General features: G+C 44.2%; 1 protein-coding gene across 1 annotated transcript; it reads left to right on the forward strand.

Moving 5' to 3' along the window:
* Positions 1-438: 438 nt before the first annotated feature.
* On the forward strand, positions 439-16,518 carry TERF1 (telomeric repeat binding factor 1). Its single transcript, XM_082233925.1, has 9 exons — positions 439-789; positions 3,008-3,103; positions 4,342-4,472; positions 4,735-4,821; positions 6,881-7,027; positions 7,565-7,674; positions 10,292-10,395; positions 14,304-14,377; positions 16,127-16,518. Exons 1-9 carry the CDS (start codon positions 567-569, stop codon positions 16,283-16,285), a joined length of 1,131 nt encoding a protein of 376 aa, XP_082090051.1. The 5' UTR covers positions 439-566; the 3' UTR covers positions 16,286-16,518.
* Positions 16,519-16,612: the final 94 nt, after the last annotated feature.

Here is a 16,612-nt window from a genome sequence, read left to right on the forward strand (position 1 = left end):
TTACGTATTATTTTTATTTTTATCTCGCCTTTTCCCCTGACAAGGACTCAAGGCGGCCTACAGATAAAGAAGGAGCAGCTAAAAACATGGGGGGGGGTTTTCATAAAAAACACAATTAAACATTAATAAAATTAAAACTAAATATAAAAGATTGATTAAACTTTAAGGAAGACAGATAATTACAAATAAAAACATGCAGTAGCCATGCAAAGAAAGAGGGCGAGGGGAGAGAAAATATCATTCGGTTACAACACAAGGCATAAAAAAAAAATGTTTGTCCGCAATACAGAAAAGAGGTAAGAGAGTCAGGGACGGTTCTCTGTGTTATTACCCTGCCCCGGAAAAAGAGGGAAGCATTAAATGAATTCCGGAAGTGAGCGCTGTGCGTAATCCTTCCCCCCTCCCTCCCCTTTCTATATCTAGGAAAGAAGCTAGACTCCTTCCCAGATGGCCCGCGAGGCGGCAGGAAGAGGCGTGGCCAGAATGGGACCGGGGACGTAGCGGGACGGTTGAGCGAAAAGGGGGCGGAGTTTTACGTATCCGTTTTGAGCGCGCCAGATTCGGAAATGGACGTTGAGGCGAATTTAACGGTTTCCGGCCCAGTTCGTCCCCCGCGACCGAGTCCCGCGGCGGCAGGTCCGGCTGGGCGTGACGAGGCGCAGGTTCCTTTCTCTCAGGTGGAGGCGGTCGCCGCCGGATGGATGCTGGACTTCGCTTGCCGCTGCCAGTGCCGCCATTTTTGTCAGGGCAACCGGAGGGAATTCGAGAACAGCCGAGACCAGGCGCTGAGTGAGTGACTGGCCCGGCGGTGGGGGGGGCTGCCGGGGGGGCCGGAGCTGCCGCCGCTCGCTTGACTGGTTCTGCCTCGAAAACACAGGAAGTGAAGCTTCTCCTCCCCTTCCTCGTGCCAGCAGAACAACCTCGCTCGCAAATTACCGCGCAACAATAGCCTCTTCCGTTGGGGGGGGGGAATCTACACACACAGAGAGAGGGAGAGAGTACGCGCGTGTGTGTGAATATTAGTTTATTAGGAGGGACAAGAGGACACAAATAACAACTGCAAAGCCAGTATGAATGGTTCCAAGCATGCCTCCGTTTTATTTTCCCTTGAGGTGTCCCTGTACTTTTAGCAGTTGCAGTGTTAGCCCAGGTACAGGTACAAGATGTTGCAGGTACGGGTACAAGATGTGATAGCCCTGTAAAGCTGCAGCTTGCTGGCCACATTCTAAATGCAATCAACACATCTGTAGCGGTACCTAATGAAACTTTCCGCATCCCACCAACCTGATTGCCCTGGAGAACAGCAAGTTCAGACTCCTGGGGAATTTCCTGTGAGAGAAAAGGTTATTTAGCGTTAAATTTGTTATCCCAAGCGCAGGGTATTAAAGGAATAGAGTTTTCCAATTTTATCCTCTTTAACAGTGTGGAAGGTTAGGCTGAGAAATAGCAACTGTCCCAAGGTCCCTCTGAAATACAGTGGTACCTCGGGTTACATCCGCTTCAGGTTACAGACTCCGCTAACCCAGAAATAGTACCTCGGGTTAAGAACTTTGCTTCAGGATGAGAACAGAAATCGTGCGATGGTGGCACGGCAGCAGCAGGAGGCCCCATTAGCTAATGTGGTGCTTCAGGTTAAGAACAGTTTCAGGTTAAGAATGGACCTCTGGAACGAATTAAGTACTTAACCCGAGGTACCACTGTAAAATAAAACCTTGGGTATCCCTGCTGAAGGACACTCAACCCATTATACCACTCTGGTTCTATTACAGCTTGCTTGCTTGCTTACTTACTTATTTAGTGTACCACCATTCCCAGGGCCCCCACCTCTGCAGAAGGGAAAAGGTGCTGAAAGCCTCAATCTCAACAGGAAGTGATTCTTCCTGCCCAGTTGAGAAAACAAGGTCCAGAGTGTGGCCTGCCACCTGCATTGGCTGGTTGATGCGTTGGGCCCCTGGTCATCATGGCAGCTATGTAGCCCAGAGCCAGCTCTTCCCAGGCACAACCCATGTCCCTTAATTTAAACAACAACAAAAAACTCCCAAATTTAAAAACACAAGTTAAAAGCAGTAAAAAAAAAAAAAACACAATTCCAGTGGTTTTAGAACAGGGACTTATAAGGGAATGCTTTTCCTTGATGTAATAACTACAGTAGAGAAACCAAAGCTTTCCTCTTAGCTTAACTTGGCAGATTAGTATGTTCTGCCTGAAATGACCTAGTCAAATAATTAATGAACACTAAAAATACGGTATCAAACTGTTGAGCAATTGTATCATGTTTGCTGTTATGTGCTGCATTATTTCTAAGACAAATTTACAAAGACACAATGCATTTATGACTTAAGTAACTACAGTGGTACCTCGGGTTACATACGTTTCAGCTTACATACGCTTCAGGTTAAAGATTCCGCTAACCCAGAAATAGTACCTCGGGTTAAGAACCTTGCTTCAGGATGAGAACATAAATCGTGCTCTGGCGGCATGGCAGCAGCGGGAGGCCCCATTAGCTAAAGTGGTGCTTCAGGTTAAGAACAGTTTCAGGTTAAGAACGTACTTGAAATGAATTAAGTACGTAACCAGAGGTACCAGTGTACTTCAGACTGTCACACTGGGGGGAAATTGGGTTGTTACCACCATTCAACCTGAAAGTGTCCTGAAATTAATTTCCGCTGAAAATTGGCCTGAAAATCTCTTGATCTCTGGCTCCCTCTATGGTCAAAATAACTCTAAAACTTATTGTTTAATTGCATGCAAATATGATGAATCTCATTTACAGATTGACTAGTCATATTTTAGAATGTGTGCATCGGTGCAAGCCACTAAATAAAAGTTGCCCTTGAATTCTCCAGTCCTAAGTAAAATTATTTGAAAAATAGTGCCATTGATTTCAGCACAGCTCATTTCAAGTAACTGTGCTTAAGATACAGAAAAGGTTCCTGATACTGATAACCACACAGTGGCACTATAGGAACAAAATTCATCTAATCATGTATGGTCTTTCTTTCTCCAGCTATTATCAAAGGACTAAATCAAATTGAAACTCATCAAATGAAAACAGTGTGCCTTTGTCAGCTGTTGGCATATATTGCAGAAGGAAAATCACTTGGTAAATATTCTGCTAAATTTCTTCAGTTTGCATTGTAATTCCTTTACAATATTCCTTTACAACCCAACTTACACTGGGGTTACATTCTGAGGATAGCACCTAAAGCCCAAGTAGTGTATAGTCAAAACACATTGGGTTCAATGGTGGATGGGATTGCCAAAATCTTTTTCCCCCGACTTCCACCCGCTTTTAATGTTGTTGTTTCGTTTGTTTTTTTTAAAAAAGCCTAGTGCATAAAGCTGAACGTGCACAAGTTAAATGTGCATAAGTTGTAAGTTACCTGTACGGATAAATCAAATGAGGCTTAGTGCCAACAATGCATTCAGTGCTTCACAGAGTGGCATAACAAAGCAACAAAAGGTCGCTGTTTTCAGGAGCTTACAGTCTAAACTTGGACATAGGGTTGGAAAGGATGAGACTCATATAACAAAGGACAGTCATGAATGGCATCTAAAAGTTTTGTTTGGTCTTGATAGAAAGCTATTGTTTGTGATCTCTTGCACAAGTCACTGGGGAAAGTTAAAAGCAATAAGAGGTTCTTGTTGCTCTTGACCAGGGGTAGGCAACCTAAGGCACCTTCTCAATCTGGCCCATGGACAGTGTGTTTTTATATGAGTAGAATGTGTCCTTTTATTTAAAAGGCATCTCTGGGTTATTTGTGGGGCATAGGAGTTTCTTCATTTATTTATTTTCAAAATATAGTCCAGCCTGCCACATGGTCTGAGGGACTGTGGCCCACGTCTGAAAAAGGTTGCTGGCCCGTGCTCTTGACCATGTCTAAAGTCTGGCCTGAGGGAAGGATTCTGCTCATTCCCTGAGACTACATTTGTCTGCCTTTGTTCTGGGCTTTGGAGCCACTCAGAAGCAGCAAATAATGTGTTTCCACTGCAAGGTGCCACCTGGTGCCAACTGAGAAGCTGTGCCCTGAATACTCTTCTATTTCTTTCCATCTTCTTGAAGTCATGGTTCTTTGTATCTCAAGCTCAAATGCATAGGTCCTGAGAATATGTCCAAGGGGGGGCCTTCCTAGTTTGACATATTTGGTTGATAGAACAAAAACTGGTCACATTTAATTCTGTAAGGGTCAAACGAGGAGGCTTAACAAATGGCAAGGTGCACCTAAAACCATCAGCTGTGGAGGCATATGATGATTGCTAAATTTTAGTGTCCTTTTTGTGTGTGTCTTCTTTACTCTATGAAATACACTATTTACCCTTCTCAATTTATTTCCTTTTAAGGTTTTCATTTGGGGGATGATGAAGACTCTTCACCACTGGAAAAAGCCCTATTAATCTGGACTTCATTTTTAAAAACACAAAGCAAACAAGATAAGCTGCATGAAGACATCAAGCGGTTAATTCAGATTCAGGTCTGTTTGTAAATCCATGCAGCCGTATTTGCTTGAATGTGCCATGGAAATAAGTTAGAGCATCACTCATTTAAATTTCTTCATGGACTATCATTGACCTGTCCAAGCAAGACCATAGGATTGAGTCTTAGGAAAGGCCATTAACAAAAATTGGTCATGTAACATTCAGCTGCAGAAGTAGCTTTGCTTCCATACGGTATTACAACTTTTTGTGTAATTGTGACACCTCTTAATCAATCCAGAATGTATTCTTTCTTTGTAGGCTGTAGCAGTGTATATGGAAAAAGGATATTTTACGGAGTCAGCAGAAGTCCTGGAAAGAATATTTCCGGAATCTCTCTCAAATGAGGTAATACTGAAGTTTCAGTATTTTTGAGTCCAGAAGCTTGCTTACTCCAGACAGTTTGGTCTGGAACAAATTTAAAAAGTATCAGATGCCTATAAATGATCAATATGCAAATTTACCAAGCTAATTGCTTGTTTGTTAAATTATATATTGCATTACTGTGTAGAATGGGGTTACAAAAGAGATACGAAAGATAAAATCAGTTAAAATTAATGAGAAAATCAGAAACTACCTAGGAGCTTGTCACTTTCCCTTGGGGCTTACTTCCAGGGATTCTGGCATTGCAAGGACCTACATTGTAGTGCACAGGTGGCTGAATCTGTGGTCTTTGAGATGTTGTTGACTCCCAGTTCCCATCAGCCCGAGTCAGCATGGCTAATGGTCAAGGATGATGAATATTATAGCTCAACAACATCCAGAGGGCCACAGGTTAGCCACCCCTGCTCCAGTTGTAGTTTCTACCTTTGTGGATGCAGCCATTGTGTAATCTGAAGACACTAAAGCCTTATCTATGCACTAAAAACCTCCAGGGTTTTATCCTTAGTACAGTAGAACCTCTACTTACAGACATAATCAGTTCCAGAGGTCCGTCCACTAGTCGAAACAGTACGCTAGAAGAGGCGTATTGTACGCGTGCGCATTTGACGGTAGCACACTTCTGCGCACATGCAGATGGCAGAAGCTGCTTCTGCACATGTGTGAATCGCGGCAAACCCAGTGTTTACTTCTGGGTTTGCTACGGACGCAACTTGGAATGTCTGCGAGATGAGGCGTATGTAGGTCGAGGTTCCACTGTACTGTCCTCTTAAACCAGACCTTCACAGCATACAGCCTACATTCTGACACAGCGCCCTAAGATAATTCCCAATAGCCAATAGCTTGCAGTTGTCTCTAAGGCCCAGCCTAGTTTATTGGAAGTCGTACTTAATGAGAAAAGACCTCTATTATTTCTTCTCCTTGGATTCAGCATCAGGTTTTTTTAACCTCTTGTAGCCAGCTATGCTGCAAGGTCTGCCTGTGCCCAAGAATCAGTCACTGGTGTGAATTCTTTGGAAAGTGAAAGCTTTGTGTGCCGTTACTGCACTTGAGGAAGAGGTGGAGAGAAGGGGCAGAAATAGGGGGAGTGCTATAGAGTTGACAAAGAGATTGGTGTGCTGAGGAAATAATGTGAGCAGGGTATAGAGAGGAGGGTGTGTGGTATGATGTGAAGAGAAAGGGGCCACCTTACAGAGTTGTACATTAGAGATCTTGAAGTTAGATATGCTTCCTTCACAGTTCAGACAGTAACATGTGACTTACGTTGTGCACTGCTGTTAGATGCAGGTTGAATGTTGAAAGTGTCATTGGGGGTGTCCTTTGGAGCTCCAGAGTATGGGTGTGCAGTTCTCACGAGTGTTTTATGCAAAGCTCCACTATGCAGGACAGCCCTGTATAGGAAAGTTTTTAATGTTTGATGTTTTACTGTGGTTTTCTAATTCTTTGGAAGCTGCCCAGAGTGGCTGGGGAAACCCAGATGCCCAGATGGACAGCATATCAACAGAAGTAGTAGTAGTAGTAATTTCAAAGTAAGCAAGGCAGCTTTGCTTCTTCCTTGCTCCTTTCCCCTCATCTCCATGGCAGAAAGCATGCATGGTAGGGTTCCATATTTTCCCAAGCCAAGCTGCGGACAAGAAGACATTGCTCTTGGTCACCAAAGATCTTAACTAATGAAAATCAAGTTCCCTATATTGAATAGGATAGCCACTCAACATTTTGCAATCTGTAACTATATGGAGAAGTATTGAAAATTTATTCACAAACAAGTCTATAGAGCAAAATATTCCTTTAGATTGAAAATGCTAGATAAAAGAAGGGTAATTTGTGCAGCAGTGATGTGATTTGTACCAGGATAACAAATGGACCGATCCTACCTGTACTGAACTTCTTAAATTTTGGCTCGTAGAAGGCAGAAATAACATACTCTAGCTGTTTGTAAAGGTATATATCCTTAGTAAGATACAATGCAATGTAACCCTGATCATATATATATTAATTTTTGATTTTTTTATTTATTTGCATTTAGCCTTTGCGAATGAAGCTGGCTGCAATAGTAAAACACAAAGATCCACATCATCCATTTCTCCGAAATTTCAGTTTCAGTCTTTTGATTCAGAACATCAAATCATACATCAATATTTTCTTGAGCGAAAAAACTGATTTTCTAACGAAGGTATGTTGAAGCAATGTGACATCTCACTTCACATGAATATCATTTTATGGAAAATTAAACAAATACTAAAAACCTGAAAAAAAATTGGCTTACATCCTTTAAAGACAAAGCAAAATATAATCCTGGTTTGAAAAAATCCAATTTATGTGTACAGTGGACCCTCTAGTTACATACTGCTCTGGATACATAACTTTCAGGTTATGAACGCGGCAAACCTGGAACTGTATAGTTCTGGGTTTCGCCGCATGCGCAGAAGCGCTCAATCACGCCGTGCATGAGCACAGAAGCAGCGCCTCTGCCTACGGACTTTTCTGGTTGCGGACGGACCCCCGGAACAAATTGAATTCGTATCCAGAGGGTCCACTGTACCTGTCATTTAAGTTGGTGAGTGAACGTAAATCATTGAAATTTGTTCTTAACATTGTAGTGTAGTTTTACTCCCCCCACCCCCCAAGAAATGGATATAGTATTTCTAAGAACAATGCACTACTTTTTATTGCTGGTGAAGTAAAGTGGCATTTCTTCTCTGTTTTACAGGAAGCTATGAAAGAAGTGGAAGCTAGAAGTTCAGGAAAAATAATGTTAGAATTGCAATGTAACAGTGTAACTGAATCAAAGAAAGAAAACTGTTTGGAAACCAAACAAAGGTTAGTACAATGGTACCTCAGGTTACATACGCTTCAGGTTACCGACTCTGTTAACTCAGAAATAGTGCTTCAGGTTAAGAACTTTGCTCCAGGATGAGAACAGAAATCGTGCTCCGGCGGCACGGCAGCAACAGGAGGCTCCCTTAGCTAAAGTGGTGCTTCAGGTTAAGAACAGTTTCAGGTTAAGTATGGACCTCCGGAATGAATTAAGTACTTAACCTGAGGTACCACTGTATCACTTTAAAGTAAAAATAAAAAAATTCCTTCCAGTAGCACCTTAAAGACCAACTAAGTTAGTTTTTGGTATGAGCTTTCGTGTGCATGCACACTTCTTCAGATACACTGAAACAGAAGTTGCCAGATCCTTCTATATAGTGAGAAGGTGGGGAGGGGTATTACTCAGAAGGGTGGTGGGAATGGGAGATTGGCAGATAGCTGAGATGAGCCTGTTGACGACTCTTAACGACCGCAATAGGTCTTACAGGAAAAGGCAAGGGGTGAGAAGGTGAAAAATGGCTTAGTCATGTATAATGAGATACGAATCCAATGTCTTTGTTCAGACCAGGTCTCTCCATGGTTTTAAGTTTGGTAATGAGTTGCAATTCAGCAGCTTCTCTTTCCAGTCTATTTCTGAAATTCCTTTGTAGTAAAACAGCTACTTTGAGATCTTGTATAGAATGTCCTGGGAGATTGAAGTGTTCTCCTACTGGTTTCTCTGTTTTGTGATTCTTGATGTCAGATTTATGTCCGTTTATTCTTTAGCGTAAGGTTTGGCCTGTTTGTCCAATATAGAGAGCTGAAGGACACTGTTGGCATTTGATGGCATACACAATGTTAGACGATGAGCAATTAAATAGTCCCGAGATGGTATGTGTGATGTTGTTGGGGCCAGTAATGGTGTTGTCCGGGTGTATGTGGCAGCCAAGTTGGCATCTGGGTTTATTGCAGGCTCTGGTGCCAGTGTCCGTGTTAAGTCTGGTTGTAGTATTATTGTGGGTTAGGAGTTGTTTAAGATTGGGTGGCTGTCTGTAGGCAATGAAAGGTCTTCCTCCCAGAGCTTGAGAAAGAGAACTGTTATTGTCCAGGAGAGGTTGTAGATCTCTGATGATGCGTTGTACTGTTTTAACTTGGGAGCTGTATGTGATGACTAGAGGTGTTCTGTTATTTTCTTTTTTGGGTCTGTCTTGCAGCAAGTTCTCTCTGGGTATCAGTCTGGCTCTGTTGATCTGTTGTCTAACTTCATCTGCTGGGTATTTTAGTTCACCTTCTCACCCCTTGCCTTTTCCTGTAAGACCTATTGCGGTCGTTAAGAGTCGTCAACAGGCTCATCTCAGCTATCTGCCAATTCCCATTCCCACCACCCTTCTGAGTAACACCCCTCCCCACCTTCTCACTATATAGAAGGATCTGGCAACTTCTGTTTCAGTGTATCTGAAGAAGTGTGCATGCACACGAAAGCTCATACCAAGAACTAACTTAGTTGGTCTTTAAGGTGCTACTGGAAGGAATTTTTTTATTTTGACTATGGCAGACCAACACGGCTACCTATCTGTAACTTTAAAGTAAGTACATATTGAACATGGTTCTTGTTACTGCAGCTTTATTATAGCAAGGGTAGTGTAGGTGCGAGCAGGGATTTATTCCTGAAGAGTCAGTCTCTTTTTGTGTGAAACCATATTTTCCTTAGCTCCAGACTACATTTTGTCATGTTTTTATCATAGTAAAATTTAGTAAGTAGAGGCATAGGCTGGAAAATCACTAGCTATCTAGTAAGACATTAGGGTTTCTGTATAGCATCTCCATCTCAAAAGCACTGTATGTGTGCATGTTTATAAATACAACTACACTGAGAGCTTTTTCTTGCTCTTCCAATGGGCGCTGTAAATTGGGGGCGCCCCACAGATGCACAATAACTATATCAATCTGTCCTTCTTATTCACTTTTCCCCATTACCCAGGATGGTGTTGCACCCAAGAGCAGTTGGCAGTAATGCAACTTTCCTTGGAACCCTAACCTGGGAGCTTCCTGAAATAGACCTGGGGTGGGGTAGATGCAGGGAGAGTCAGCATCAGGCAGCATGGCTGAAGATGTTAAGGCACTACAGAATGGTAAAAGTAGCAGTATTGATCAAACATAGAACTTTAAAACCCAGATTCCAACCCAGGAGTAGTAAAATTGGGTACAGTATTTACTTCCACAGCATCACGTGTCCCTGTATAATATGATGAATGCAGCTGAAATATAGTGTTATAGAAGTTTACTTATATCAAAGAGGATTCTGAAGTTTGAGAGAGATGGTGACAGATTTTCTATATGCAGGGTAAAATGTTGGTAGAGTATTCTAATTTGATACAAAGCAAAATATTATGTGGACATCCACTTCATCACTGCCTGTGTTTGGGGCCTCCGAAGAGGAATGTTTTTTGCAGCATGAGGCACTAAGCTTTGTGGAATGTGGCTAAAGTTATATTGATTTTGTTCTTAATTCTGATCTCACCCGTCCCTCAAATAAACTCCATCCAGCAAAGAAATACCATTGCAAAAATATCTTCTAGCATGAATTCAAAATAGTTAAGTATCAAGACTTGAAACTTATGTATGTTTCATTCCTTTATAGCTCAAATAGACAAACTTGTTCATTACCTAGCGAAGTACCTTGGGATTCATGGCAACTACAGACTCCCCAGAGAAAAATAAGGAGAAAAGGAAGTGCTCTTCAAAGTAAGTGCTGCAATCCTTTCAGTGTATATGAACTTCATTTTAATTTTGGTGGGTAAATAATTGAAATACTGCTATAAGTTTTTAAATACAAGAAAACTGCTTATAAATACTATGCATTCATACCTGGATCACAGCCTTAAACCAGTGTTTCCCAACCTTTTTTGGGCAAAGGCACACTTGTTCCATGAAAAAAATCTCGAGGCACACCACCATGCCAGATGGGGAAAGGTCACTTTTTACTTATGTAAAAAAAAATAAAAAAATAGTAACAGCATAGAAGGTAATGGTTAGGCTAGCATCCCTCTTCCAAATATGCTAGGTTTTTATTTGCAGGGACTGTTCTACATGGGAAAGCATTCAGCACTGTCATTCTCCCATCTGCCATCTGAATTGGTACTATTCTGGGTCAACTTACTCTGCTGCATGTGTAGATGAAAATGGCACCAAGTGTGGGGGAGGGGGCAGAACAGGTTTCAGATACAGGATATTAAGCATACACGTACTTCAGATTGAACTGGTTGCTTGTTTTGCAAGTTTTCATTTCCCAAATGACTGCCTTGGCAAGCGCAATACCTACCAGGCTCAACGCCGGTCTCGCGCTGCCGCTTCCCGCGCTCTCAAGGACCCGGGAGGAGGAAGGCGTGAAGGGAATCCCGAAGGCGCGAAAACCTCGCGCATGCGCAGGCCTTCCGCCTGCGACAGCCCAGTAGGCCGACCGAAGCGAGCGGCGATGGGATGTGGGAGCTCGCTCGCTCGCCGCCCCGCGTGTGCCTATGTGGGGCACGTTACAGCCCCGTGACGTCAGCGCCACGCAGGCAGCCAGGCAGGCAGACTGCGAGAGCCCCGCGCTGGGCGGCCTCTCCTCGCCGCCGCCGCCCCGCCTCTCGCCGCCCGACTCGCCCGCCTCCCTCCCACGGCACACCAGGCAACGTCTCACACCGGTTGGGAAACACTGGTTTATCTCTTTGATGTCTGATGGGAGGGCATTCCACAGGGCGGGCGCCACTACCGAGAAGGCCCTCTGCCTGGTTCCCTGTAACCTCACTTTTCACAGTGAGGGAATTGCCAGAAGGCCCTTGGCACTGGATCTCAGTGTCTGGGCTGAACGATGGTGGCGGAGACGCTACTTCAGGTATACTGGACCGAAACCGCTTAGGGCTTTAAAGGTCAGCACCAACACTTTGAATTGTGCTCGGAAAGGTACTGGGAGCCAATGTAGGTCTTTCAAGACTGTCGTTACGTGGTCTCGGCGGCAGGTAGCAGCGCTCACAGCTTACGGACTGCACCGTGTAACAGGTGTCTGGCCCAGCAGCCTAAGGCGGACAAGACACTGAAACAGGCATTCAGAATCCATTCATTTCATAAAACCTGCAGGGCTCAATCTCTGTGTTTGTGTATGTGTGTGTTTCTGTTTTGCCCAAGGGTCTGGGGGTGGGAGAGAGCTCTTTAGCATGATGCTTTTAAAACAATTAAATTATCAACAAACAAACCTGATGATATGAATAGCAATGTCAGGTGCTACCGGGGGGGGGGGAGAGAAGGGGGCCTACTCGGAAGTAAATACTGCGTCCAGGCGCAATTAGCGCTGATTTAAGGTGCACCAAGACTGCCTAAAAACCTCACCAAAGATATGCAACAAAGCGCTTCGTTGCAGAGGGGAGAGTTTGTGCACCGTGGAGGCTGGAGGGCTTCTATTCTACATGCGGGGGTTGGGGGGGCGAGGAAAATGTGCTGGGGGGGGGCGGGGAAGGCAAGAAAAGGAGCTGAGCTCTAACTATAGGCTCCCACGCTTGAGCAGGCCCGACTCGGTGGGGCGGACCACCCTCTCTCCTGGAGGAAGAGGAGGAGGAGATTCCCATCCACGGCGTGGCCTCGCGCGCTCCTGAACGGGAAATCTCTGCAGCCCAAGACTCTCCGCAAGGCAGCTCCTCCCTTCCTGCCTTGAGCCGCCGCCAGCCGCGCCCCCCTCCCCAGTTATCTGCTGCCTGCCAAGCCCCGCCCCTCTTCATTGTCCTCCCCTTCTGTTTATACACAAAGACCCCCCATCTTCTTCCCCCTTCCCCTTCCTCCATCCCTCGCTTTCCCCCCTCTCTTTCCTTTTTTAAAAAAAATATTTTCTCTTCCCCTTCTTTTTTTCCACCCTTTCTTTTTTCTCTTTCTCCCCCCCCCCCTCCCTCCTGCCTTCCTGGGTTAAAGGATTTGAGCAATGGGTCTGGAGGTGGAGCTCGTCGGAGGATTAGCCCGACTCGCCCGCCTCCCTCCCGCGGCACACCAGGCGACGTCCGGCGGCACACTAGTGTGCCGCGGAACACCGGTTGGGAAACACTGCCTTAAACTACAGTATTTTTGGTACCAACTATTTAGGACTTGCCATGGTTCTGGTCCTACTTGGATGTTGTTTAACATCTACATGAAATCACTGGGTGGGGTTATCTGGGGGTTTGGAGTACAGTCATACCTTGGGTTGTGAACGTGATCTGTGGATCTGTGCGGGAGGCACATTCGCAACCCACAGCGTTCGCAATGCACGAGCACCGAAACCCGGAAGTAACCCCTTCCAGTACTTCCAGGTTCGGCACAGTCCACAACCCGAAAAGGCGCAAACCGCAGCATTCGCAACCAGAGGTATGACTGTACGTTGTCAGCAATATGCTGCTGACACACATCTGCAGGTGTGCCAGTTCATGTCTGGACCTTGGTAATGGCCTTGCCTTGGTAATGGACTGGATGAGAGCCAACAAGATGAAGCTCAATCCAGATAAGACTGAGGAACTGTTAGTGGGTGGTTCCCTAGACTAGACAGATGGGAGATTGCCTGCTCTTGATGGGGCTATGTACTCCCTCTGAGGGTGTAGGTATGTAGCTTGGGGGTATTTCTGGATCCTTTTCTGTCACTTGATGCTCGGGTAGCCTCAGTGGTGCCTTCCATCAGCTTCAGGTGGTGGCCCAGCTGCCTCCCTGACTGAACAGGGAGAGTCTAATTTCTGTAGTTATGCTCTGGTAACCTCTAGGACAGATTACTGAAATCCGTTATATGTGGGACTGCCTCTGAAGATTCTTCAGAAACCTCAACAGGTGCACAGTTCAGTGGCCAGGCTGCTTACTGGGGCAAGACAGTTTGAGCATATTACATCGATCCTGGCCCAACTGAACTGGCTGCCAGTTTGTTTCCAGAGCCAATTCAAAGTGATGGTTTTGACCTATAAAGCCTTAAATGGCTCAGGACTAGAATACCTCAAGGACCACCTGCCTCCATATGAACCAACCCAGACTCTTCAATCATCATCTGAGGCACTTCTTTATGTACCCCCTTCACGAGAGATTTGAAGGGTGGCAACACAAAAACAGGCCTTTTCTGTGGTGGCTCCCCACTCATGGAATGCTCTCCCCAGGGAGGCTCACCTGGCCCCATTACATATCTTTAGGTGCCAGGCAAAAATCTTCCCCTATAACCAGGCCTTTGGCCTTTTAACTATCTGTTGCCTTTTAGAACTGGGTAGGATGTTTTTGTTTTTCTTTATACCGCTTGGTTTTAGTGTGTGTGTGTGTGTGTGTGTGTGTGTGTGTGTGTGTGTGATCTGTCTGGTTAGTTGGTTGCAAGTCATTTTGGGTTGCCCTGGGCTATTGCTAAATTGCAAGTAAACCGTGCATATATGGCTCTCCACACAACTAAATTATTGGCAAGCTTTCTCGTCACCCTAGTTCTTTTCTCTTATTAGCTGATGTAGTTTTTACATACTGTCTTACAGAAGCAATAAAGCTGTGCCCACAGAATTAACTGCTATTTAAATTATCTTCCACTGTTTTGCAATAAATTTGTATTAAGAAAATTCCTGAGTTTTAGGCCATTAATAATACATTGTAGTTGAAAGATTCAAAATATTTGTTTTGTTTGTTAGCTGAACTAGACAAGAGGGAGCTGCATGATCCTGAAAATGGTCAAGAAGATACTTTATCTCTGTCAACAAGTTCTAAGAGACAGGTATGAATGGGGGAAGGGTTATAAAATGCAGACCATGTCCTTAGAAGGGCCCATTGAATCCAGTTTCATGCTGTCACAGTGGCCAATCCATGCCTATGAGAAGCCCACAACATCACTCTCCAAACTTGTGATTCCTAGAAATTGCTATTTAGATACTGACTTTGAGATTGGAATGTAGCCATCTTAGCTACCCATTGATTGTTGTGCCCTCCATGAAGATGAAGGTGCCCCTACTTGCGCAGAAACTCCTTTCCAGAGTTGACAAGTGACATCACAGCTTGGCAGGAGAGGGTCTTGGCCTAGCAGGCTTGGGAAGCCGGCAATCCCAGACTTAAAATACTGTGTTCATTGTGGACAATTTCAGGTTCTCCCTAAAATAAGCAAATACGTTGCTTTTCTTCACAATCTTTGTTATTGAAATAATCTCAGAGCTCAAAGCAGCTCTTTTGAGTATTCTAAACAAGCTGAACCTACCCATTTCAATAGTGACGGATGTTTATAGAAGATTTTACATGAAAGAACACTGTGAATGTTCAAATGGCTGTTGACTTTTTACAACTCTGAGTGGTTACTCTGTTCAGTGTTGCCATTGTTCAATTCTCCCATAGGCAAAGTGAATGTTGTAACAGTGTCTTCTGTTAATCATTGCACTATTTTTTAGTTAGCTTGCATACATGGGTCTATATATTTTTACAGCTAATTTTACAGCTAAAAATAGAATTCAGAAAGTCATTTTCAGTTGGCAAGTGAATGTTGTGCCCTGCTTGATTGGTTGGAAGATATACCGTATTTTTCGCCCTATAGGACGCACTTTTTCCCCTCCAGAAATGAAGGGGAAATGTGTGTGCGTCCTATGGGGCGAATGCAGGCTTTGCCTGAAGCCTGGAGAGCAAGAGGGGTCGGTGCGCACTGACCCCTCTTGCTCTCCAGGCTTCAGGAAGCTATCCGCAAGCCTTGCAAGCCCGGCGGGAGGTCCCACCGGCTCGCAAAGCTTGCGGGCAGCAGCCTGCAGCCCACAAGCTCGGGGGATAGCGGGGAGGCGGAGCGCCGTCACCCCGCTATTCCCCGACCTGATCTGGAGGCTGGCGGGGGGGGAGAAGCAAGCTTGCTTCTCCCCATCGCCAGCCCCATAAGCTCGGGGGACAGCGGGGCAAGCCGCTGCCCCACAGAGGCTAGAGAGGCTGTCCCTGAAGGCAGAAGAGGGAGACGGAGCGCTCCGTCTCCCTCTTCTAGCTTGGGGGTGGCTGTGCAAACCTGGGGGGGAGATAAAAAATTTTTCCTTGATTTCCCCCCCCAAAAGCTAGGTGCGTCCTATAGGGCAAAAAATACGGTGCATTTTAATCTCAAAGGAGTTTCTGCCTTCTAAAAATATGATGTAGAAAAATCAGTCATGCTAGAGATGGTCATTAGGCTGTTAGTCGTTTTATTAAAAAAAAAAACCTAGATTTGAAGCTTGCTAAAATAGTTTCTAGATTAGCTTTCCATCAAAACAAGTCCCGTATTTAAATACAGTTTTTCCATAAAAACATTGGATTTATTGACCTTGTCCCTAGTGGGAACAATTCCTGAAATGCTACACTTCTGTAGGCTACAAGTATGCAGAAGATTTAACTCCTTCAGTCCTAAAAAATCATAATGGTAAGAACTGAAGGTTTCCTTCACAGCTTGTTAGCTCAACAGTAGAGGAAAATATTTTGAAGTGTGTTGTGCATATCTGAGTATCACAATGTTTTGTTTTGTTTTTTAAAGCGATGGAGTTGGGAAGAAGACGAGAAATTGAAAAAGGGTGTACAGGAGTTTGGAGTAGGAAAGTGGACTAAAATTCTTCTACATTATGACTTCAATCATCGGACTAATGTAATGTTGAAAGACAGATGGAGGACTTTGGTCAAACTAAACATGGTTTAAGCTGTTTTCCCAAATATTTTCATTTTACTCCACTCTTCCCTATACTGTATTTCTGATCTTGTCAGGTGATTCCTTTATGTAGTCTACAGCGGACCAGTGAAAACCATTTTGGTGTAAGTATGTTTAACACAAAAAAAATCTAGTATATTTTATTAAATAGTCTTGTTGCTTAAGCTGGTTTTTGAAAAGGTAGTGTATCTAGTTATCAGGCAAATAAAATGATTTGCATTCAATCATTATGATAATTTATCTTTTAGCCTTGAGAGCTTGATAAGAAATTCAAACCTATCTTCTGCACAGTTGCATAAAAGTTGCTACAAGCAATTA

The sequence above is a fragment of the Podarcis vaucheri genome, assembly GCF_965113315.1.
Source record: "Podarcis vaucheri genome assembly, chromosome: 8".
In the NCBI taxonomy this organism is placed as follows: Eukaryota; Metazoa; Chordata; class Lepidosauria; order Squamata; family Lacertidae; genus Podarcis; species Podarcis vaucheri.

Coding starts and splice junctions, on each gene's coding strand:
- TERF1 (XM_082233925.1), top strand. CDS start 567: ATGGACGTTGAGGCGAATTTAACGGTTTCCGGCCCAGTTCGTCCCCCG. Junction 4,473..4,734: donor AGCGGTTAATTCAGATTCAG/GTCTGTTTGTAA, acceptor CTTTCTTTGTAG/GCTGTAGCAGTGTATATGGA. Junction 7,028..7,564: donor AAACTGATTTTCTAACGAAG/GTATGTTGAAGC, acceptor TCTGTTTTACAG/GAAGCTATGAAAGAAGTGGA.